Below are 25,119 nucleotides of genomic sequence, written 5' to 3' on the forward strand. Positions count from 1 at the left end.
GAAACATGAATGTTTTGCATTAGATTTAATATGAAAATCTCCTATAGTTAAAGATCTTAGGTCTGAGTAAAATGTGGATAAGAAAGAGAGAGAGAGAGGGAGGGAAACTTTTAAAAATATAATTTCCTCAATATGTAAACTGGAAAAATGGCCCCATCAGCATTTCTTGTGCACAATAAATATTAATTGTTCAAAATTCATGTATGTGAGAAAAGGAGACAAATATATTGACCAAACATAACTCCTATATACAACTGAACTAATGAACTAACCCAACAACCCTTGAATTAGAACACGTGAAAATATATTTAAAAAAAGAAAGAAAATATATTGAAGATTTAACCAACCACCAAGCATCAAAATAATACACTATACTAAAGTATTACAGCATAAAAGAAGCCTGAAGTCACCCTCTCTGCTACCTTTGAGAATAGAAAAAATAAAAATGCAGTTAAATTAAGAATAATTCTCATTGGAGCATTAGGAACCAAGAAGGCTTAACTGTCCTCAGGGTCAAACGTAAGGACAGAAGTTTTCATGTGGACTCTCTAAACCTGAAATGGCAGGAATTAAAATAGCAGCAGCAGCAGCAGCAACAAAGGAAATAACACAGTTGAGAAGAGGAAGTAACAGACACTACTTTCATCATGTATTGGCCCAGTTCCAGCTCTAGATTAAATCAATTATATTCTAGTGAATTTTGTATATTCCTCTTTACCAAGAAGAGGAAGAGAAAAAGAAAACATCATTTTATCAGGCTTTGCATGTTCTTTTCCTAGAAATTTTTATAGTGAGACTGGAGTCACTTCATTTTGGACTAAAATTTACTAATTCATTAAGTTTTTGTGTGCCTACTGAGTACTAAAAGTGATTTACAGTGATTCATATAACCATGATCACTACCGTCAATGGGGGAAATACCTAATATGAGGATAGATATGAGTGAACAGTACTTACAGTATGAGTGGAGAAGTAGAGAATGTTATTAAAAAACCTAAGTAGGGCATCTAAACTGTCTTCAGGAAAGGAAAGGTTTCCTGGAGCAAGCAATGGCTGAGCTAAGATCTGAAGAATAAACAGGAGTAGGTCGAGGGAGTGAGGAGGCAAGGGTGTTCTTTAAGGAGAGAAAATAGCATATGCAAAGATCTAAAGAGGCAGTATAGCATGTTTGAGTTGCTGATAGAATTTTTGTGCGGCAAAAGCAGAGAATGCTGGTAAGGGCCTAGAAGGCTAAAGCGGTAAAATATGAGCTAGTCTATGAGGTTAAACTCTCAAAAAGAGCTTAACAAGCTCAGAAGTAAACTCAGGTAAAGAGTAAAGAGGAGGCTGGGAGCGGTGGCTCACGCTTGTAATACCAGCACTTTGGGAGGCCGAGGTGGGCAGATCACGAGGTCAGGAGACTGAGACCATGGTGAAACCCCATCTCTACTAAAAATATAAAAAATTAGCCAGGCGTGGTGGCGGGCGCCTGTAGTCCCAGCTACTCAGGAAGCTAAGGCAGGAGAATTGCTTGAACCCAGGAGGTGGTGAGCTGAGATTGCACCACTGCACTCCAGCCTGGGCGACAGAGCGAGACTCCGCCTCAAAAGAATGGTAAAAGAGCCAGGTCGGTGGTCTTCCTGTAATCCAACATTTGGAAGCCAAAGCAGAGGATCATTGAGGCCAGGTTTGAGACCGCCCTGTCTCTACAAAAAATACAAAAATTAAGCCAAGCATGGTGATACATGTCTGTGGTCCTAACTTCTTGGCAGGCTGAGGCAGGAGGATTGCTTGAACCCAGGGGTTTGAGGCTGCAATGGGCCATGATGTTGTCACTGCACTCCAGCCTGGGCAACAGAGCAAGACTCCAACTCAAAAAAAAAAAAAAACAACAACAACAAGAAAAAACAAACAAACAAACAAAAATCAACCAAACAAAAAACAGATAATAAAAGCAGATTTCTTATTGCCCAATTATTTCTAATAGCACTAAAATTAATATACTATCAGAAAGTTTGCAAAATTTCCTTATTAGTTTCTTGCGAATACTCCAGCCATGTTTTGGCTGTGCTTCAGGATATAGGGAGATGGGGTTATTTGCTCTCTCTTGGGTCAGAGACTATCCTTTTAGGGCTCATTCAAAGTTAGAGTTTTGTTTACTCAAAGACAGTAGCAATTCCTTGTACTTCCAGCTATGCTATCAAAGATATGATGACATTACCAACTACCACTAGGATTTTAAATAGTTAGATTGTTGCTGCTTTAACACTCCACTGTGGTAAAACTGCAATGAAACTGGCACATTCATGTATTTCAGGTGGCATTATCAACTGTAACTACACAATAAAAAGGGCGATTTAGTTATATGTACCAAATCACAAAAGGTACTGCAGTCTTCATTTTTGAAAAGCATTCCTTAAAAAATTTCATATAATGGAAAAACCTTTAAGATTTGAAATATTTAATTAAGGCAATATTTTATAACAACAAATGGTGAATCAAGTAGGTTAAGTCAATTACTATATATGTTAAGTTAAAAAAGGCAAGATACAGAAATCATTTATATATAATGATTTTGACTAAGTACAAATATTTATTAAAAATGACTATAAACAAATAATCATAAGAATAGTTTTGATAGGGTAATAAGATTTGCTCTCCATTTTCCAGGTTTTATGTAATATATTATATTAAAGATTTACTTTTTCAATAACATTAATGATAGTTAACATTAATACAGCACATAATACGTGCCAGGCATTGTTCTGGGTGCTTCATATAAATGAAGTCATTTAATCCTCACCACAACTACATAAAGTAAGTATAATTACTATCTCTTTTGTACAGCTGAGGGAATGAGGCTCACATAACTCGCCTAAAATCATATAAGTGATCAATGGTACTGCTAAGAATTGAACCCAGCAGTCTCCAAAGTCTCATTCCCTTACCCCTAAGCTACACTCACCCCTCAAAAATATAGGCTTTGACACCAGATCCAAATTCAAACGAGAAATTTTCCCTTTTCATCAATCCAAAGCATCACTAAGGGGTCCTACAGAACCCAAGAGCCTTGTGTTTCTTTAGGATGTAAATTAAAAGGAAGATATGTGGTGTGACATTCATAGTGGTATTTAACAAATGGCCCAAAACTACATTTCAATTGCTTTTTATATTGTAGGTCAGCATACACCATGTTTATATGTTACTATGTCCCTCCCCCTTGCTATCATAGTTTCTTGCCCCATTTTCTTGTTCCCCAAAACATACACTATGTCTGCAGGGCATATTGCAATAACTATTTACTCTCAATCCGATCATGAATAAACCTCAATTATACACACAAATCATTTAGAGTGTATCTTGTTAAAATGCAGTTGCCCCAGCCCAACCCTAGACAGTAGACAGCAGAGGATACTTTAAGAAACTCCTCTTATTTTGTAACAAAATATTAATCTTGGGTATAAAAACATAGCATTCGCTATTTTCTTTCAGGAATGCCAGTACATTCTCTGCAAATTTTTGTACCTTATTTCACATGGCTAAAAGTCAGTTTTGTGCATGATATACAGAATCAATCTCACATTAGTCACATCTTGTATATGCAACCCATAAAACCAGTCCAGAGAGTGTGCACACTAGAAAGTGTAATCTTATATATGCACTCTGATCAGATTTTTAAAATTATGCCATTTCCAATCAGAACTGTCATTATAGTCAAACCTGATTTCTTATCCAGTAATGATACCGATTGATATTTTGAATAATTTCTTCCTTCAGTGACATAGGATAGTGGAATATGCCACAGGTAGCTGTAAAGAGAAAATATTGGAAAATTACTATTCTTTCAGTTAGTTACATATGATTTGTTGTTTTTTTAAAAAAAAATTTGGTAGGAAGGTTAACTTTGTTAAGCTATTCCTAGGAAGGGATAATCTTGTTAGGTTTCACAAGAATTTATGATTATAAAACACTTAAAAATATTTCCACCTGAGGGTGCAAAAGAGATGGCATGAAAAGAAAGAGGGCATGTACCTTGTATCTGAAGGCTGAATTTCAGGCTTCATATTTAAAAAGAATCTCTCTTGTTGTATAAAAAGTTCCTTTCCTTTCTTTTGAACAGTCACTAAAGGAAATCCTTTCTGCAGGGTCCAGGTTTTCATCATTCTCTTTACATCTAGTGTTTGGTTTGTGACCTATAATATAATATATATTATTATACATATATATTATTTTATATATTATATATATTATTTTATATATATATAAACTCTTTTTCCTTAAAAATAAAAATTGGTTTAAAAAATTTTACATTTTAATTTATCTGTACCCTTCCCTCTTTTCCTACCATCTATAAAGACTACATTTAATGTTAATATAAAAAAGAAACATGAATGTTGAGTTTACACTTCTAATATAGGTAAATGAGCAACTGCTAAAAGGAATGTAACCTGGAACAGAGCTAAGTGATAGCTAAGGGAGTGAGGGAGGCACTAGGTTGGGAAGTGGCACATGTATCAACCAACTAAGAGTTCATTAAAATCCCTAAATTCATCAAGATTAAAATCCCTAAGAAGGTATAAGCATTCTTTCAAATCACAATACCAACATCTAGAAGATATGAATAATGATATATGGTCTAGATTCATAAGCATTGCTACTCAATCCAGTGAAGCACCTGAGTCTGGGTTTCTCTTTATACCCTCCACCTCCATAATGATAGTCTCTTAGGACCTAATACTGTGGGAGTGCCAGGGAGCAGCGGCAGCAGAAGAGTGACATATGAACAGGTCAGCTGCCTTAAGTCTTTCTAGAAAACAGCGGTAAACTACTTTGGTGGTCACAGACCTTCTTTCCCAGAAAATATATGAAGTTATCTATAAAATCTGCAACCTAGTGTCAGAGCTTTGCAGACCCTCTAAGGCCCAAAGCCCCTAAGACATCTAGTATCAATAACTAAGAAGCAATTTTTGAACAACAGTCTCTTTAAAGCAGGTGGGTTAAACTCAGGATTCAAATTATTTTTCTAGATTATATATGAATTTGAATTGTAAGCAACAAAGTCATGATGTACCTAAATTGATAAAATCACTCTACTATGGCAGGCCTCACCTCAACCACCATATGCCCATTTATTTAAAGCACACAAGGATGGAGCAAATCTTCCCATTTTAATTAATCTTATCTTTATCATGGCTCTGACCTATTTGTTTCTGAACCAGAGGATTAGAAGAAAATAAGCTTGCCTAAAACCAAGGTGCTTTTGGGTGTCGAAGCTGTACTGAAGTGAAGAGGCCAATGCATAATTTGATGTGGGTGCTGAAAAAACCTGAGGATACTGTTAGGAACTAGTTTGGGATAGAAAAACACCATGATGCAAAAGTTGCAGTCAATAAGAAAGGCAGAAATATGTTCTAAATGCCAACAGATAAGACAGTAAGTATAAAGTAAACAATGTGGCTTTCAATTGAAATGCTACTATATGGTCAGAGGAAAAAAACAATGATTTGGGAACAACTGTTAGGTAATAAGTTCTCAAAGAGAATTCAGAGAGTAGGGAAGGTATATCTTCTGGGCAAAAGACTAACAGCTAGAAAATATCAGGATTCAGATGAGGCAAAGAAGCAGTAAGAGTGTATGAAAAAGATCCAGGGCAGGGGTTCCTAATCTAGAGTCAATAAAACTTTGAAACTGTGTGTGATGTTCTGCACATACGTGGTTTTTCTGAGTAATATGGCCAGAACTTTCATCAAATTTCCAAATAAGTCTGTGATCTTTCTTTCTTTCTTTTTTTTTTTGAGACAGTCTGGCTCTGTCACCCAGGCTGGAGTGCAGTGGTGCAGTCTCGGCTCACTGCAACCTCTGCTTACGAGATTCAAATGATTCTCCTGCCTCAGTCTCCCAAGTAGCTGAGACTACAGGTGCGTGGACCACGTTGACTAATTTTTGTATTTTTAGTGGAGACAGGGTTTCACCATATTGGCCAGGCTGGTCTCGAACTCTTGATCTCATGATCTGCCCGCCTTGGCCTCCCAAAGTGCTGGGATTACAGGCGTGAGCCACCACGCCCAGTCAAATCTGTGATCTTTCAAAGTATTATGACCCACCAATCTAAATCAGGGTAACAAACACAAATGCTTATAAGGGTTTTGCAGTCAGTATACATGCATGAAGCAGCCCGGGTTCGTGTGCTGCTTTGAAGTGTAACTTCCACATAATTACACTGCTTGCTAGAATATTTCCAGGATTGACAAAATTCCAACAGCAAAATCATCCAAGGGTAATATGCAGTCAGCTTGTGATGTATCATCTACTCTGGAGGAACAGTCACAAAGGCAAGCGATTCATAGAGCAGAGTACAGAATCATTCAAAGGAGGCAGAAAAACTAAAAAAGGGTAAGGATAGGAAAAGAGATTTCTGGAAAAAAAGTCAAATAATGAAAATATAGTAATATTCATTAATACGGAGAAGACAACTTTCCTACAAAATAAGAATAGAAGTTAAGGTACAGAAAAAAAAAAAAAAACCAACAACTGGCTACCCAAGCCCACACACGTCTTTTTCAGCAACTGAGAACAGCACTCCCATTTCTTGACATAAAATTCAGTGCTCCATTCATAAATATTTATATAGCAAGCTCCATCCCCCCCTTTCTTAAATAACTATGCTTTGTACCACAGAATAACTTACACACATGCTAAAAAGTATAAATAGACGAACTCCTCTCTTTTTACAGTAAGAGCTAAATAAATTACCCAGGTCACTTACCTCATTAAAACTATCCCACAGATCATCACTTTGAATGCATGCATAGCTGTGATTATGCAGGTAAAGGACAACAGCATGTTGAAACACATCTTCGCTAAGGTAAGTTTTCAGCATCAACAAGAGAGAAGCTCCCTATTCAAAAAAAAAGTGAGGAAAAAGAAAGAAAATAATAGAATACTATAGATTATCGAATTGGGAATCTAAAATTCAAACTAGAGTCATTCTAAAAATTTACTTCCATATGTAGAACTTAGTTATAATACACTGCTACTTAGTCTCATATAACTAGATGTGGACTGTGTTCAACTGTCTTAAAATTATTTTAAAGGATTTGAAAAAGAATTAATGAGTAGATTCCCATGTGCACTATTCTAACCATGAGTCATTCTGTGTGGTCTATTGGTATACTCGCTGTTTCAATGTTAGTGTTGAAAAGCTAAGTATTTATAAAAACATTTTAATAGAAAAACATGCCAAATTTTCTGTGGCACCCACACCTCCATCCTCAGTGCTTAAATCACCCACTGAATTCATGAGCACACACTGCGAGACACAATAAATTGACAAGGCTCTCAAAAGTCTCCCTGCTAGGTAGGTCATTAATTTCTTATTTTAGTATATTGTGTTGTGAAGTAACCAGAATCTCTCTTCTTCCTGCAGAATCACTTCAAATGCTTGGAACTAACAAATGTATAGGGCAGTGAGCATACTATTAAGGCCACACTATATCCACTGATGTACATATCATCATTCCCAATCCTGAAATAAGCACCACCTCCTCTGTGAAGCCCTTCCTGGTTTGAAATACAAATCACATTTCTCCATCTTCAATACAATTTATATGGCATCCTGTATCTGTTACACATTTATTTCCTCATCTATGCTATCAGCTAACTGAGAGGAAAAAGTGAAAACTCAACTCCAATGACAAAAACAATGCCCACTACATAGTAGGCACTCTAGTAGTTTTTGAATGAATTTCACTTTTGATAAAAATGTAGTAATGTCAAGACTATTGTACACATAACTAAATTATTACCTATTACTCTCATTTCTATATTACACTTCATAGCTATTACTTGTTCTATAAATTTAAGTACTCATTGTCCCCAACAGTCCTTTCTGCATCACCAACTTCTCCCTTCATACTGTAACATGCCCATTAACAAAACAAAAACGATGTAACATTCCTAATTTTAAACAAACAAAAGACTCTCTACCTTTCCCTAACTTCACCCTCCTCCAGTTACCGTGCTATTTTTTTTGTTCCCCAATTGTAGTAAAACTCCTCAAAAGAGTTGTCCTCAATTTGCCATCTCCATTTGCTCTTTCCATTTTCTCTTGAGCCATCTTCTAATCATCACTCTACTGTAAGTATTTTTTTTTTTTTTTTTTTTTTTGAGACGAAGTCTCACTCTTGTCACCCAGGCTGGAGTGCAATGGTGCGATCTCCGCTCACTACAACCTCCGCCTCCTGGGTTCAAGCGATTCTCCTGCTTCAGCCTCCTGAGTAGCTGGGATTACAGGCACCACCACCACGCCCAGCTAATTTTTGTATTTTTAGTAGAGACGGGGTTTCACCATGTTGGACAGACTGTTCTTGAGCTCCTGACCTCAGGTGATCCACCCACCTCAGCCTCCCGAAGTGCTGGGATTACAGGCGTGAGCTACCATGCCCGGCTGGAAGTATTTTTATCAAGGTCACTGGTAAACTTCCTGGTGCCATACAAATGTGAATTCTCAGGCTCATCTTATCAACCTATTGATAGCATTTGATATAACTGATCAACTGCTCCTCCTTGAGAGCTGCAGGACACTACTCTTGATTCTCTCCCTATTCACTGGCCATCCTTCTCAGTCTCTTCTACTGAATCATCCTCATCTTCCAATGAGGAAAGTGCGTCCTCGCATCTTATCTTTGGACCGCTTTTCTCTACCTAAATTTCCTTCCTAGTTGATCTCCCAACTCCAAGGTTTCCAAATGATCCCCTGATTTATATATCTAATCAGACTTCTTCCCCCTTGAATTTCAGACCCATATCCATCTGCCTGCATGGTATCTCCATTTGGATATCTAATCCATATCTCATACTCACTCAGAAATGGAAGTTTCTTCCCCCTTCTTTCCCTAAACCTACTTCTAAAGCAGTCTTCTCCATTTCAGCAAATGGCAACTCCATTTTTCCAGTTGTTCAGGTAAAAATCTTAAAGTTACCCTGACCCCTCTCTTGTATTTCATATCTAATCCATGAACAAATTCTACTGGATCAATCTTTAAAATACATTCCAAGTCCAGTTGTATCTCCAACACCTTCACAACTTCCACCCTTGTCCAGGCTACCATTATCTCGCCACCCATCTATTACAATAACTTCCTAACTAGTCCTCTTTACTCCAGGTACTGTTGAAGACTAGAGCGACCTTTTACAAAATAAGCCATATCATGGTACTTCCCTGATCAAACTGCTTTTCATTTCACTTAGAATAAAATCAAGGTCCTTACCATGGCTTAGCAGACCCTATAATAATCTGGCCTCTTACAGTCCCTCTAACTTCATCTACTACTTTCTCCTCTGTTTACTCTACTCCAGATAACATTGGATCCTTGCTGGTGCTTGAACATGCAAAGCAACCTTTTATCTCAATCTCATATCTCTCTCAATCTCATATCTCATGTGGGGGTCCTCAAGACCAGTTCCAGGTTTCATGATGCACTAGAAGGATTCACAGAACTCAGCATGTAGTCATACTCCCTGCTATGATTTATTACGGTGGAAAGATATGAAGTAAAATCAGCTAAGATAAAAGATGCATGGGGCAAAGTCCAGAGGAAACCAGGCACAAACTTCCAAGTCCTCTCCCAGTGAAGTCATGCAGGATGCACTTAATTCCTCCAGAAAGTTGTGACAACATGTGCGAAATACCATCTACCAGGGATGATCATTAGAGATTCAGCACCCAGGCTGTTTACTGTGGGCTAGTCACGAAGGTACCTTCTGCCTAGCACATACCAAAACTCCAGACACCCAGGAGGAAATCAGATTTTCAGCGTAAACTATATTGTTTAGGCACAGTGAGCCACTCTTATCATGCAATAGTGGGAACTTTCCCAAAACCCAAGTTCCCACATGCCACCCAAGGGCCAACCTTGCAAGCAGGTCTTTCAAAGAATAGCAGTCTCAGGCCTCCTACATTAATTCTTTTCTGCACACAAGCACTATACATTGATAATTTCCTCTGCCTGGAATATTCTTCCCTAAGAAAACCACATTCCTCATGCCTTAGATGGTGTTCAAATGTCACCATACAGGAGGGCTTCTCAACCACATTATATTATAAACACCATTTCCTTTGTCATTCTCATTTCCCTTATCACCCTTTATTTTCATATTAGCACTTATTACTTAACACAATACCTACTTATTCATTCATTTGTATACTGTCAGTCTCTACCTTTGACCCCTGAAATGGAAACTTCACAAAAGAGACAAAGTCCACCTTGTCCCCTGATATAACCCCAGCACCTAGAACAATGGCTGGTATATGGTTAGTACTTGTAAGATTTGCTAAATGAATGAATTCTTGCAGGGCAACCTGCATCAGAATTAGGCTTGATGATTATAAAGACCAAACGGAATATGTCTGCTAAACATATTTCCCTGCTGGTACTTACCTTCTTGCACACAATACTTATAAGTTATCCAGTATCCCACTTCTCTTAATTACACAGAATATTTTTGCCAAATTCCCAATTGTGAAACAAGTAGTTACCATGTTGACAGGGGTTGACTATGGTATGGAAACTACATGTTCAGAAGACACTGAATTCTGGGTTTAGAGGGTTGGGGTCAGTGGCAGACAGAGCTCTGTTATGACTCTGTTCTCTTATTATATACTGAACTTACAGCATTTTAAGCAGGTTTTCAAATCCTGAAATAACTGCTCTAAGTTTGGTATAATAACAGAACCTCAAGTTTTAAATTTTCTTTATTGACAGGTCCACTATGGTCTTCAAAAATCACACCAGTAGCTCTAATTGGAATAGATTTAATATAGCTAACTGAACTCCTGATTTTCTTGTTTGTTAATAGTACCTGTACAATAATTCTTCTTGTCAGTCAGGTTTGAACCTGAAAAACATTTCTGCCTCTTTCTTTACTGGCCTTACCCTGTCACTAATACTTTAAGTACTTTCCCTGCCCAGTATTTTTCATACCCATTGTTTTCTTTCCACCCTTACTAGCACTCCTCATTTCAAACTTTTACCATTTCATGCCTGGACTTTAGCAGCAATTTCCTGACTTTACATTTCTCCCCACTTAAATCTACTTTATAAACTGAAACCAATTTACTTTTCCTAAATAATAACTTTAATCGAGTCATTCCTCTGTTCAAAAGTCTTTTCAAGCTTCCTATTGCATAGGAAAAAATAATTCCTTATGGTATCCAGAGCCTTCTACAACTGAGCCCCACACAACTTTCTCCTCTTTTCCCTCTTCACGTGTGGCTTCCACTGTGGTCAAACACTGACTCTCTGAAAAAACATCACTTGCCCATTAGTACTTCATTTTCTTTGCAGACCTCATTGTTCCATTCCTGCCTTACCCTATACTTCACATTCCTCTTTACCTATATTTCAATTATTTAAGCCAACTCAATTCCCATTTACCTCCCAAGTTTCTCTTCATTATCCTAGGCAAAAATTCTGTCCCACTCAGCACATATTACCTCTCTTATTGCTCCACAAGTACCAACCACCTGAACTTTCAGCTACTTGATGACATAGACTGTATCTCACACATTTTGTGTATTTTCTTCTCTATCTTGTCTGACAGCCATAACATTCATCCCTCCCCACAACACAAATGTGAATGACACTGTTGTCCCTATTCTTCCATTCTCTGACCTATGGTGATCCGAATGGGATTTAACATTCTGCTTTTTCTTTACCTTGAAACCCAGGGCGTGTGTTTCAGATTCTGAAATCTAATCTTCAATTCTTAAAATCTCTTTTTGCTTACTTGTTTTGGCAATCCTGACTTGACAGCATACCTCAATTTTGAGTAACACAGCCAAGAGCTTGCTTAGGACCTTCCCCGAACACATTCTGCCCGTACATCTGGAGAGTAAACTAACTTTAAAAGATGCATTGCTATAAGATCTGGTTAATTTTCCGGAATACTAGTCATACAACTTAAATGAAAGTCAGAGAAAGAAAAAAACCCACAAAAAAGTTATGACCAAGATTTATATAGAAGCAAACATTTTATAGTTTACCATTAATACCTGAAAAAAATTTAATCTTTAAAATAATCTAAATCACGCAGCTTGCTCACATATGAAATTTTAAACCCACTCCAGCTACCTTTTTGTTCACAGCAATACCTTAAAATAGGAAAGAGAATCAAACATTTCTTCAATTTGTTCTGAAGACTGAACAGATGATGATATTGGATGAGATGAATTTAAGGAATCTTTCTTCATGGTTTTAAATCGAGCATCTAAGAAATCTTCATACTGTCAAAAAATGAAAAGATTAGAATATCACAAGTAGGATCAAATGCAAAAGTATAGTAAATTATTTATATGAATTAGACTAGTGTGTAATGACCAGCGTCACTAAACTTCAGGATATAAGCTTTCAAAAATGTAGGAAGATTGTAAAGTTTATGAATATTCCTTAAATTTAAAGATACAATTATAACCTGGCCACATTAAAATTAGCATTTCCTAAACAACAGCATAAGGGAAAATTAAGAATCTATTACCAAAGTAAACAAATGCCAACTCTGGGTATCCAAGATGAATATTCTAAAAAGGTTAGCATATATTTTTTTAAATGAAACCTGAAGTTTAAAAAGAGAAAGAACAAAAACTGGTCCTTAGGCTGATTTCTCATATATAGTCTAGAATTTCTACTAAGAAAATATACATTTCCCTTACCTGAGGTCAGTTTTAAATAAAATGTAACTCTTAAACAGAAATAATTCTTTAAGAGCTCAGCAGATCAGCTCCCCTAGAACATGTATTAGACATTTTTACACATTCTGGGCACCACCAAGTGGTCAAACTGTGTATCTCATTACTTAATTAAGTAGTATACATGGATTTAGAATATCTTTCTTAGTATTCTAGCTACCACTTGATATTAATTAATATCAATTAATTTCCCCTACCACTTGAAATTTTTCAACAAGCCCTATCTAAAATTTCAAATCAAAAGCTCTAAGAGTACTTCTGTTTTAAAAGCCATCTTGGATCATAACATCAGGAAGTTTAATAGAAAGTCAAAAAATTTGGGGGTTGGAAGGTATCTTTACACTTTCCCACCTATTGTTTGAATTATCTTGACAATATCTGTCATATCATGGCCTAGCGTGTTTGAATATCCCTAAGTACTGAAAATATTTCCCAAGAGTCTAATACCATAGTGACACGACTATTATACTTCTCTGTACTGAAATGATATTCCTAGTCTTTGGAAAAAGGCATAAAATGTGGTTTGTACCTTAAAAAGGGCAAATTATTTATTTGTACCAAGCTATATATCACTATTGCAAGAATGTACACAGTGATAATAGAGAAACGGTATTGTTATAAAATGTTTTAATTTTTTATCTAATTTTTACACAGGATAAAAAAGTTTAAATTTTACACAGGATAAAAAAATTTAAATTAGACTTTGCAACTTTAAATTCCTGCAAGCAGAAGAACTATAGCTGTTTAAAAGAAAATGTTGCAAAAGAATTTAAAATGTTCATCTTAATGACAAAAATATAAAATAATCTTATATAATTTCAGTTTTCAATGAAACACATCAATAAATAATAGCATCACTTTCATTGTCAAATCTCAAAAGGTATAGATATCAATAACCAAGGTCAAGTTTGGCATACCTTCCTAGAAACATTTTCATTACTCCAGATGCATAGAAAATACATGAAAATGTGATTTGACTATTTTTCCTCCTAGCATTCATAGCAGGCCAAAGAAACCCTGTACTTACACTAGAAAGCTCTTTGAATATTTTTTCCAAAGAGAAATACTCCATGAAAGTGGCAAAACCTTCATTCAGCCATAGATCATTCCACCACTTCATTGTTACCAGATTGCCAAACCACTGGGGGAGAGAAAACAATTAACCCACAGGATATTTACAGCCTCAGGAATTTTTTAAATAATTGGCTGAAGTGTCATATTAATTATCTATAACCTGATTACAATGTCTTAAAGATATACTGATATTATAGTTAAAACAAACTATATTCAAATTAATTTAAAACTTAAAAAGTTGTATACATTTACTTTAAAAATAAAAAAAAATTTTAATCTTTTACCTTAACTGAATGGGAAACAAGCAAGAAAGGTTATTAGCATATTTATCAATGTAACAAACATGCAATATAGCATGAATAGCAGGAATATAGGGAAATAAAAACTTTTTTTGGCCACCCCATAAAGTGAGATTTCCAAGATAATGACATTTTTCTACCTTCTAATATCAAGTTAGTAAGATTATTTTCCATTGTATCTACAACCACCCATGAAAACTAAAAAGTCTCTATGTGAGAGATTTTCCTGTAATCAGAAAGCCTATACTTTGTTTCTCCTCAGTTGCCCAAATTGAAGACAGTATTTAAATGATTCAAAATAGAATTCAAACAATATTCCTTAAGAAAGTAGACATATACGGGCTGGGCATCGTGGTTTACACCTGCAATCCCAGTGCTTTGGGAGGGCAAGGCAGAAGGATTGCTTAAGGCCAGGAGTTCAAGCCAGCATGGGCAACATAGCGAGACACTCTCTCTACAAAAAAATTAAGCCAGGCATGGTGATGCATGCCTGTGGTCCTAGCTACTTGGGAGGATGAGGTGGAAGGATCAGTTGAGCCTAAGAGTTCAAAATTGCAGTAAGTTATGATCATGCTACTGCATTCCAGCCTGGGTGACAGAGTGAGATCTTGTTTCTTCAAAAAAAAAACAAACAAACAAACAAAAAAAAGGATGGCATATATATAAACAAATTAAGTCAGAAAGATCTTTAAATATTTTCTTCTATGAGGTAGTAAGAAGAAAAGAAGAAGGAAAAAAATAATAGGAGATTCTCCTTAAAAAACATATCTAAAAAGGCCGGGCGCAGTGGCTCACGCCTGTAATCCCAGCACTTTGGGAGGCCGAGGCGGGCGGATCTCGAGGTCAGGAAATCGAGACCATCCTAGCTAACATGGTGAAACCCTGTCTCTACTAAAAATACAAAAAATTAGCCGGGCGAGGTGGCGGGCACCTGTAGTCCCAGCTACGCGGGAGACTGAGGCAGGAGAATGGCGTGAACCCCGGGGGGCGGAGCCTGCAGTGAGCTGAGATTGCACCACTGAACTCCAGCCTGGGTGAAAGAGCAAGACTCCGTCTCAAAAAAAAAAAAAAAAAAAAAATGTATCTAAAAAAATCCTTGAAATGAAAATTTTAAGATACGTAATTTGGTCAGTGTGGTCTTGGGCTTATCTCAACTCAGCAGCAAAAGGACGAGGTTACTGCATAAAACAAAACACCTTTGAGAATTACAATAACATTTTTCTAAGATATTATCTTAAAACCTGTTTCAGAGGAAAATGATTTCTAAGTCCTAAAGAGGAAATAACAGAGAAATACTCCCAAATGGTGATGGGTGGCTTCAGAAATAACAGACCTAGAGGAGATCCCCCAAAAGACATCTTATCTATATGACCTATTTTTTTTTTTGAGATGGAGTTTCACTCTGCTGTCAGGCGGGAGTGCACTGGTGCAACCTCGGCTCACTGCAACATCTGCCTCCTGGGTTCAAGTGATTCTTTTGCCTCAGCCTCCCAAGTAACTAGGATTACAGGCATGCACCACCATGCCCAGCTAATTTTTGTATTTTCAATAGAGATGGGGTTTCACCATGTTGGCCAGGATAGTCTTGATCTCCTGACCTTGTGATACACCTGCCTCGGCCTCCCAAAGTGCTGGGATTACAGGCGTGAGCCACTCCATCTGGCCCATGACCTATTTTTAAAGCAAATAAGAATGTGCTCATATGCCAGCTTGTCATGAAGTCTTCACAAAAGCTCGATTCATATAAGGTGTTTGATGTAGGAAATAAGCTGACCAGAATACATCCTATTCATATCCTGCCACTGTCATGACATCACCCAAACCATACCCAATGCTAGGTAAGCACCTCATCCAGGGCAAAATAGAGACAAGGTGTCAGGGAAGAATGGGGGTGTTATGTACCCATATAATTTTCTTTCTTTCTCTCCATGTCATACAAACAGTACCTTTGCCATTTTCTCAGAAATCCCCCTCTCCAAAATTAACAGAGAACCCCATTCCGGCAGGAGATGAAAAAAAACAAAAACAAAACCAGCCCTGACAGCTACAGTTTGAGTTGTCAGAAGGATGCAACTTAGGGAAAGAGATTCTTCCCCACAAAGTTATACTGGGCAATGCGCATTTGTCATAGGTGATGCAGCTGTGTATTACTGAGGGGGAAAAAGAGATCTTGAAGAGATAGTGGCTCTTCATGGCCCAGTGCTGCTACTTATTAGCTGTATGACTTATGGCAAGCCATTTATTTAAACTGAGTCTCAGTTTTCACATCTGTAAAATGTGATTTATACCCACCTTAGAGAAGTTGTGAAGTAAGACAGATGTGAAAATGCTTTAACCTGTAAAGTCAAACATCTGATAGCATTTTCATTTGAAAATGAAGTTTGTGTTTAAAAAGCATCTTTCTATTATAAAAGAAGGCAATACTTAAAAAAAAAGAATTATTAACATCTAAATGCTAACAATAACTCCAGGACAGGAAGTAGACCACAGGTATGACATAGAACAGCCTTGGTTGCTAATACCTGGTGGGCCAGCTCATGAGCAATGATTTTAGTCACCAGTTTTCTATCCACCACTGAAGAAGTGTTATTGTCATACAGAAGCGTCTCCTCTCGGAAGGTGAGCAAACCCCAATTTTCCATTGCTCCTGCTTCAAAGTCAGGAATAGCCACCAAATCTGGACATAACAGGAAATAAGTGGTCAACTTTCCCTCATCTTAGGCATTTTCTACTCAAAGTATTTTATTCAATGGTTTATCACTGTGAAAGCAATGAATTCTTTTTACACTTCTAATAAATGGAATCTTCCTTATGCTAGCTCTGTATGCTCTCTACCCACATGTCAGCTGAGGAAGACCTGTTCAAACCCTTTTGAGTCACTGTTCCACTGTCCCTTAGTGAAGAAAGAGATGCCTAATTCCTTTACAATCAATCAGCTTCCCAGAGCAAGAAGGACAAAGTTCATGGCCAATACTCTACTCTCTAGGACTAGCTCCATGTTGAACAGTACTGAAATGTTCTTGCTTTCCTGAGCTCCCGTTACTCAGTTTTTTCTTATTTAAACCGGGTATTTCTTGGAAGTTAGAATTAGTCAAATTGCAGACTAAGCCATAAGCAAATTCCCACTTATACAGCACCTTTTTAGCAGCCCTATAAACTTAAGTGTTTTAAGCTCCAACTTCAGATATATTCATGAAATTTAAATAATCTTAACAAACACAAACATTTTTTAAAGCATTAATAATGGTTTTTGGTTTTCTCTGCAAACAACTTGGGCAGAACCTCTTTCTAAAAAACATTCACAAAATAAATCTAGGTTCTAATTATAACAAAAATCAGAGACACTATTTGATTCTTACCCAATTTCTTAAGTGGGTACTGAATTTCAAAGTAGTTTTGATAAAACTCAAGAAGCTTTACAGTTGTTTCCAAGGCATAGTGAACTTGACTAATCTTTTCTGGTACAGCATATATAGAAACCTAAAGGAAAACATTATGTATGATGTAAGGACAGGTACAATTAAAATGGCATGATACTCAAGTAGCACTGTCAAGACTAGCATATCTGAAAATTCTATAGAATTGTATGAGATCCTTCTGGATAGGAACACTTGCTTATGGTTACTTTAGCCCCAACAGAGTTTAGCAAGTCCCTTCCACACATACAACATTGTTGAAAGACTTACTGATTCCAGCCCCACCCCACCCTCCCACCCCGCTTTTTTTTAAGCTAGCAACATCCAAAATAACTACTTTAGGTCATCTTATAGCAATTTATAAGTATTTGCCTATTTAATTTTATGATACTCTTCTCTTCCTCTCCCATTAGCTGCCCTTCCTTACTTATGAGGTAAAAAGATTGAGAGTTATTTGAAAGACAAAACTAAATTTTCATCCTTTCAGGACCTATCACCATGCCTGGCATCTAGCAGGCATTCAGCACTGAGGAGTCACATCTTATGATGGAGTTAGTTCTAAAGTTAACATGTAAGGCATAGATTGCATATGTGTTGAAATTATCCTAGAAAAAACAATTAGAGACCAACATATTCTCTTCCAGTAAGTATGGCACAGCCAGTTTTTCTTCCAATGCTGTGGACAGCTAACTTTTTTTTCAGTTGTTGGCTTGTTTTTAAGGATCATGTTGTAAAAATATATATATTATACAGACAAACACTTGCTTTATGAGTTGTACACAGAACTAAAACCAACCAAGGGAACAACAGGTTCACGTCTCCCACTGCCCATTCACTCCAGGGTACATACTAAGAGACAAAGCAGATGGAATCATCCTTATTATTAAATTGCAATTCTTGCTCACTCTCTCTTTTTTTGGCTAAATGAATAAATTAAACATACATGATGTGACAAACTATAAACATCTTATTCAGTAAGTATCAAAAGGCAAGTGCTAAACAGCCATGTTCAAAGCAATGGGTTTTACAAAACAATATTTATTCTTTTCTAATTGATTTTAAAAAGCCCTCTATACTCACCTGGAAAAGTGGGATGTAGATTAGACACAGCAGAAAATAAAAACCTCAAAATGAAGATCTCAACAGGTGGAAAATGTAAACTTTTCAAACAATTCATAATTTGGAAAAAGCACATTGGTGAACTCTAACTCCAATTTTAGTTTCTCATTAAATTTAAAAACTGTCAACAATTTCTCAAAGCAAACAAAAACATAAAGTGGGGAAAGGACACCTTATTCAACAATCAGCAGAGTGAACAGACAACCCACAAACTGGGAGAAAATCTTCACAATCTATACATCTGACAAAGGCTAATATCTAGAATCTAAAAGGAACTCAAACAAATCAGCAAGAAAATAAAACAATCCCATCAAAAAGTAGGCTAAGGACATGAAAAGACAATTCTCCAAAGAGGATATATAAATAGACAACAAACATTTGGAAAAATGCTCAACATCACTAATGATCAGGGAAATGCAAATCAAAACCACAAAGCGATACCACCTTACTCCTGGCAAGAATGGCCATAATCAAAAAAATCAGAAAATAATAGATGTTGGCGTAGATGTGGTGAAAAAGGAACACCTTTACACTGCTGGTGGGAATGTAAACTAGTACAACCACTATAGAAAACAGTGTGGAGATTCCTTCAAGAACTGAAAGTAGAGGAATCATTTGATTTGTCAATCCCACTGCTGGGATTGAGCAATGAGTGGATAAAGAAATTGTGATATATATACATACCATGGAATACTACTCAGCCATAGAAAGGAATGAAATAATGGCAATTGCAGCAACCTGGATGGAATTGGGGACCATTATTCTAAGTAAAGTAACTCAGGAATGGAAAACCAGACATTGTATGCATGTTCTCACTCATAAATGGGAGCTAAGCTATGAGGATGCAAAGGCATAAGAATGATACAATGGACTTTGGGAACATGGAGGAAAGGGTGGGAGGGGAGTGAGGGATAAAAGATTACACATTGGGTGCAGTGTATACTGCTTGGGTGATGGGTGCACCAAAATCTCAAAAATCACCACTAAAGAACTTATCCATGTAACCAAACACCACCTGTTACCCAAAAACCTATTAAAATAAAGCAAAAAACTGTCAACAATTTCTAAGAGGTCAAATAGGTTTCAACCATATTGTCTTTATGTGAAGCTTCAGTCTATAGAACATATGCATTAATCACAGAAATATGGAGGTGGCATAAAAATTAAACAATATAGAATGTTTAAGTAAATGAACAAAAAATGAAATATATAGGTTCTGTATTTACAGTGCTGGGGTTCAAATCTCTGCTATCTGTATGACCTTGAGCAGGCTAGTTAACCTTACTTTCCTTATCCATAAAATGGGGATAAAAGTGGCTCCTACCCTCACAGAGTTGCTGTGAGGATTAACTAAGCTAATACATGTATAGAACTTAGATTAGTGCGTGACACAATGCCTAAGTGTTCAATAAATGGTAGTTATTATCGTTATTACAAATAGACTCCCATCGGAATTGAGGCAAAATATGTGTGAACAGAATATTTGTGGTTACAGTTACTGGAAGAATTATATGTATAGCACTGGAGTTAACCAATTAAAAATATGTTGCTTTCTAAAGTAACAAGGGAAGAAATTTATTCTCCCATATTATGTGGCCAACCGTACTTCATTAGCCCAGCCTTCTAACATCTGAAGCCCTAGATACGGGACTGTGACCACAACTTACTGAATTCAGTCACCGCCTACAAGCTGATCCTACTTACTGCATTTCCTGCATCTTTCCCCTACAGAAGTCAGTTTTAATATACACACACACGTGCACGTGTACCTGACATACAATTTTTAAATCTTCAGCTATCATTATAAATAATTGTATCAAGATCAATGGAATTTAAGACAAGTCTTTATTAGCTGTATCTATTCTTTCCAGACAAACATATCTTGTGTTACAGTTGCCTCAATCATCTAGAAGATGGTATCCCAATAGAAACATCACCCATACCTCCAGATTACTCCTAAAACATTCTTCTGCCACACACACACCATTTGGCAACTCCCATCACTGAGCACCTTTCCTTAGAGGACAAGTCAGGAGAAAAAGTTCACATGAAACTGAACTTTGACCAAAGGGTCCACTTATTCCCATCTCTGGAATACAATGATTAGGAAAAAAATGTAGTTTAATACTTTCTCTTCCTTTCTACCTCTTTTTCTTTTCCTTAAAAGAACATCTGTAATGAGTTCTTACGAGAGATAAATAATCTGGTCATTATAATTATTATCAAGCTTTTCTAAGAGCAACAGATGCAGTAAGAAATAGAGAGAGCAACCTAGCTCAGCAAAGAAAGTCTTGAACAGCACTCTGGACTTGGTAAGAGTACTCTAAACATTGTTAAATAAAAGTCAATCGGCACTCAGGCCTTAAAACTTACAACTTGAAACTTTTCTTGCCAGATCTCTTTCAAAGATCTTATAGGAGATTTCTAAAAACACAACTAGAAACATCCCTGATCAGCTCTCAAAGAAGGTTGACATTGAGCAATAACAGATTTAAGTTTAACTTATTTGTTTCTTAATTTAATAAAAACAAAAACTAACAAAAGCAAAAATAGAACAAAACCTCATACCCTCAAAAAGGACAATAATATGGTCTGCAAAATTTATAAAGGCAGAAAATATTAGAAGCTTCGATCCTAAATTTTCTGAGAAACACCAGTCTTCCTCAACAGATAACTGGACACACATAAAAGCAGAAATTCCACCCCTCTCTCCCGCAAAAACAGTTAAATCTATCCAGAATAACTGATTAGATGGCTTTAGGAGAATGATATAAATTGTGTACAATGTTCCAGACTGGTGGAAGATAGTTGAGGTAGAAATGTTTTTAATGGAAATTTGGAACAAAGTCATGTAGTCATGTTTCTGACTAAACATGAATAAATTAAAATTATAACTTCACATGGATGATACTGGTGAAGTTATATTTCTATTTGAATGCTCAATGTCAGATGTGGTGTCCACACCTGACTAACCATGACTAGATTCTGATTCTACATGATATGCCTGTGTACAGTAAAAACAAAAGCAGGCAGTGGCAAACAAAAGCATGCAGTGTATTTCACAACTGGCCTAGAATTGTCTAGGTAATTCTGGTATTTCTGAAGGCAGGGGGAAGTTTATGGAATAAAGAATGAACAGAAGTGATGAAATATATGTTCTTCTTTTTTAGGTCTTTGACAACAACGCAGTATTTAACACTGAACAGGACACATGTAATAATCTATAGTCAACTTTGAAATTTTTAGTTGGTGAGTAATATTGACTTTAGTAAGTAAAGCTCTATTGCCTTATTTCTGAATATTGCCTTATATCTGAAACTACCCGTCAAATATTACAAAATAGAAGCCATCCTAGAGATTTTAGCATAACAAAATCTATCAACATATCAAAAAGTCTAATCCTTTGTTAGACTCCAAGTTTTAAATTTCTGATCACCATACCTAACATAAACAACAGAAGTTACTTACGTCATTTGGTGTAGGCAGCAGCATATTGTGGTGGGCAAAACAATTTTGACTATCACTTACTGATTATGTATTTTAGGTCAATTACTTAAATCCTTTGAGACACTGTTTCCTCATCAGCAATGTGGGTCTAATATGTATCTTCCCCTTATTTGGCTTATAAAAATGAAAAAATATTTATAAATGAGTGCCTAGAACAGCTGCCAGCACAGAGTATAACTCCATGCATGTCACATTCCTCCCCATTTCCTGATAAAAAGGAAAGAAATTAATAAAACTGTTATTTGTATAATGTTAATATTTTCAAAACATTTACTTCTGGGTATTAAAAATAATGTAGATTATATTCACTCACATGCAAGGATTTTATAATATATTTACATATGGTAAAAAGGAAGTGTGCACTTTATCCATGTGTATGTGCATATGCGTATGTGTGTATATGTGTTTGCGTGTGTGTGTATATATATGTATCTATATTATATAATATAGATACACATACATTATATATAATAATATATAAGTTATATATTATTATATATAATATATAATACATACACATATTATATATATACACATATTATATATTATATATAATATGGGCCCTTAAGTAGACTGCTCTCCACCCACACACACACACATATATCATATTATATATAATCTTATATATAATATATATAATATATATGTGTATATATGTGTATATTTATAATTATATGTGTGTATATGTATTATATATTATATAATATATACACACATATATAATTTAATTATATATAATTATATATAATTATATGTAATTATATATAATTATATGTGTGTATATATTATATGTTATATAATATATACACACATATTATATATATACACACATACACAAACATATATACACACATACACATATGTACATACACATGGATGAAGTGCACACTTCCTTTTTACCATATGTAAATATATATAAAGGGCCCATAGCTAGTAAGCTGTCTAGGGGGATTTTCAACCAAATTAGACTCCAGAGTCTATGTTTAACAATGTTGTTTCCTAATACAGGTAAATAAAAAGCAAAAAACAAAACATAGTCACCTAAAACTTCTCTATCTCTTCCTCTTTCCACACACATACACACAAGCATGCACATGCACACACATATATGAGAATGCAGTATGTATGTGGGCAATGAATAATTCAGCTTGCCTAGATGAAAGAACTCATAATGAGGCAATTAGAAATATAGCTGAATTTGCCAGAAGTATGGTTTAAACCTGTAATCCCAGCATTTTGGGAGGTTGAGGCAGGAGGATTGCTTGAGCCCAGGAGTTCAAGCTGGCCTGAGCAACATAGCAAGATGTCTCTACAAAAAATTAAAAAACAAAACAAAACAAAACACCTAGCCAAGTATGTTAGCAGGTGCCTGTCTGTAGTCCCAACGACTTGGGAGAGAATCACTTGAGCCCAGAACTTTAATGTTACGGTGAGCTATGATTGCACCATGTACCCCAGCCTGGGTGGCAGAGTGAGATCCTGTCACTAAAAAATTTTTTAAAAAGATCCCAGCACTTTGGGAGGCTGAGGCGGGCGGATCACGAGGTCAGGAGTTAGAGACCAGATAGGCCAAATAGTGAAACCTCATCTCTACTAAAAATACAAAAAATTAGCCGGGTGTGGTGGAGGGCACCTGTAATCCCAGCTGCTCAGGAGGCTGAGGAGAATTGCTTGAACCCGGGAGGCAGAGGTTGCAGTGAACCGAAATTGTGCCATTTGTATTCCACCCCAGGTGACAGTGCAAGACTCTGTCTCAAAAAAAAAAAGAAAAGAAAAAGAAAAAAGAAAGATCAGTGTGCAGATGGGTGGAAAAAATAAATTTTAAACAAGAAAAGAAATATTGCTGAATTTATAAGGAAGGCCTTGAATATCAAATGATGAATCTGAATGTAATCCTACAGGTAGTGTGAAGCAAACACAGCAGATGAAAGAGGGAAAAAGGAAGAGAGAGAGTGAAGAGGAAGGAAGAAAAGAAGGGGGGAAAATGCCAAGACTGCATACATTTTGGGATACATAAAAAGTGCTGGGGGTTTTATATCAATGAGTATTAAGAACTACAAAAAAGAGATAATTAAAGTGCTATGAAAGATCAGAGAGGGAATGATTAATTCCAGCTGGGGAAAGAAAGAAATGCTTCATGGAGAAGGTAGTATTCAGCTGAGTCTTGAAGCAGCAGCAAACCTGGCTCTTTTAGATGGGGCTTCTTAGGCTTTATCAAGGCTGCAAACTCTAAATCAAAGGCTAAATATGTAGTGCAACACCTGAAGTGGAATTAACTGAATTATTTCAGATTTAAGCCAGTCATAATATCCTTTTGAAAGGATTCTGAAAAATCCTTGACATAAAGTCTTTCAATCCAAAGGTGAGTGAACCATTATTTAGCACTTAATATTATAGTCTACACTTACCATTAAAAACTTAGTTTACTTTTTGAGTAGCGTCATTAAAGGCATACAGTATTACTGCTGATAAATCACCAGAGAATCCTTATCTCTGTCCTTATCTCTGAGAGGTATGGGATAGACACGATAGTCTTTTCTAATAAGAAACATATACCCCTTTGAAGTAGCAAAATGATAAGATCCAAGTATCCTGTGATTAATATAAAGCTCTTTAGTCTAGAAAGGAAACCCAAAACTAGCAGTATATTCCCTGGTAGAGCTCAAAAATACGAAAACAGAAACTAAGACATTCTATCATATTTCTATCATCAAGAATAATTGTTTTTAGTTTAATAAATATGATAGCATGCCTTTTCTCCTTCTATGTTGTCAGTATTTGAAAAAATTAACTTTATTAGGTTTCTACTGTGAAATCAAAGTATAAAATCCAATCAAATAATCATTTACAAACAGGTACAAATGACAAAGAAAAACAGAAGAGTCTTATTTTGGCAAAATACAGATAAACCAGATCCTTAACTAAATAAACAATCTTATTTATTAGGACGAGGAATCTCATCAGGATTTGCTTGGAAAAA

At 36.1% G+C, this 25,119-nt stretch overlaps 1 protein-coding gene across 2 annotated transcripts in view; it reads right to left on the bottom strand.

Annotated features, from left to right (window-relative positions):
- The window catches only part of LNPEP (leucyl and cystinyl aminopeptidase), a 108,807-nt gene that overhangs the window by 27,501 nt on the left and 56,187 nt on the right, over positions 1–25,119 (bottom strand). For both annotated transcript variants that reach the window (XM_032156764.2, XM_058440683.1), the window contains 7 exons: positions 17,457–17,577; positions 16,620–16,774; positions 13,752–13,865; positions 12,131–12,262; positions 6,746–6,877; positions 4,012–4,172; positions 3,700–3,788 (listed from right to left, as the gene is read on the bottom strand). In XM_032156764.2, coding sequence (XP_032012655.1) covers positions 3,700–3,788; positions 4,012–4,172; positions 6,746–6,877; positions 12,131–12,262; positions 13,752–13,865; positions 16,620–16,774; positions 17,457–17,577 — 904 coding nt within the window. The remainder of the gene's footprint in view (positions 1–3,699; positions 3,789–4,011; positions 4,173–6,745; positions 6,878–12,130; positions 12,263–13,751; positions 13,866–16,619; positions 16,775–17,456; positions 17,578–25,119) is intronic.

The sequence above is a fragment of the Hylobates moloch genome, unplaced genomic scaffold (genome assembly GCF_009828535.3).
Source record: "Hylobates moloch isolate HMO894 unplaced genomic scaffold, HMol_V3 SCAFFOLD_6, whole genome shotgun sequence".
In the NCBI taxonomy this organism is placed as follows: Eukaryota; Metazoa; Chordata; class Mammalia; order Primates; family Hylobatidae; genus Hylobates; species Hylobates moloch.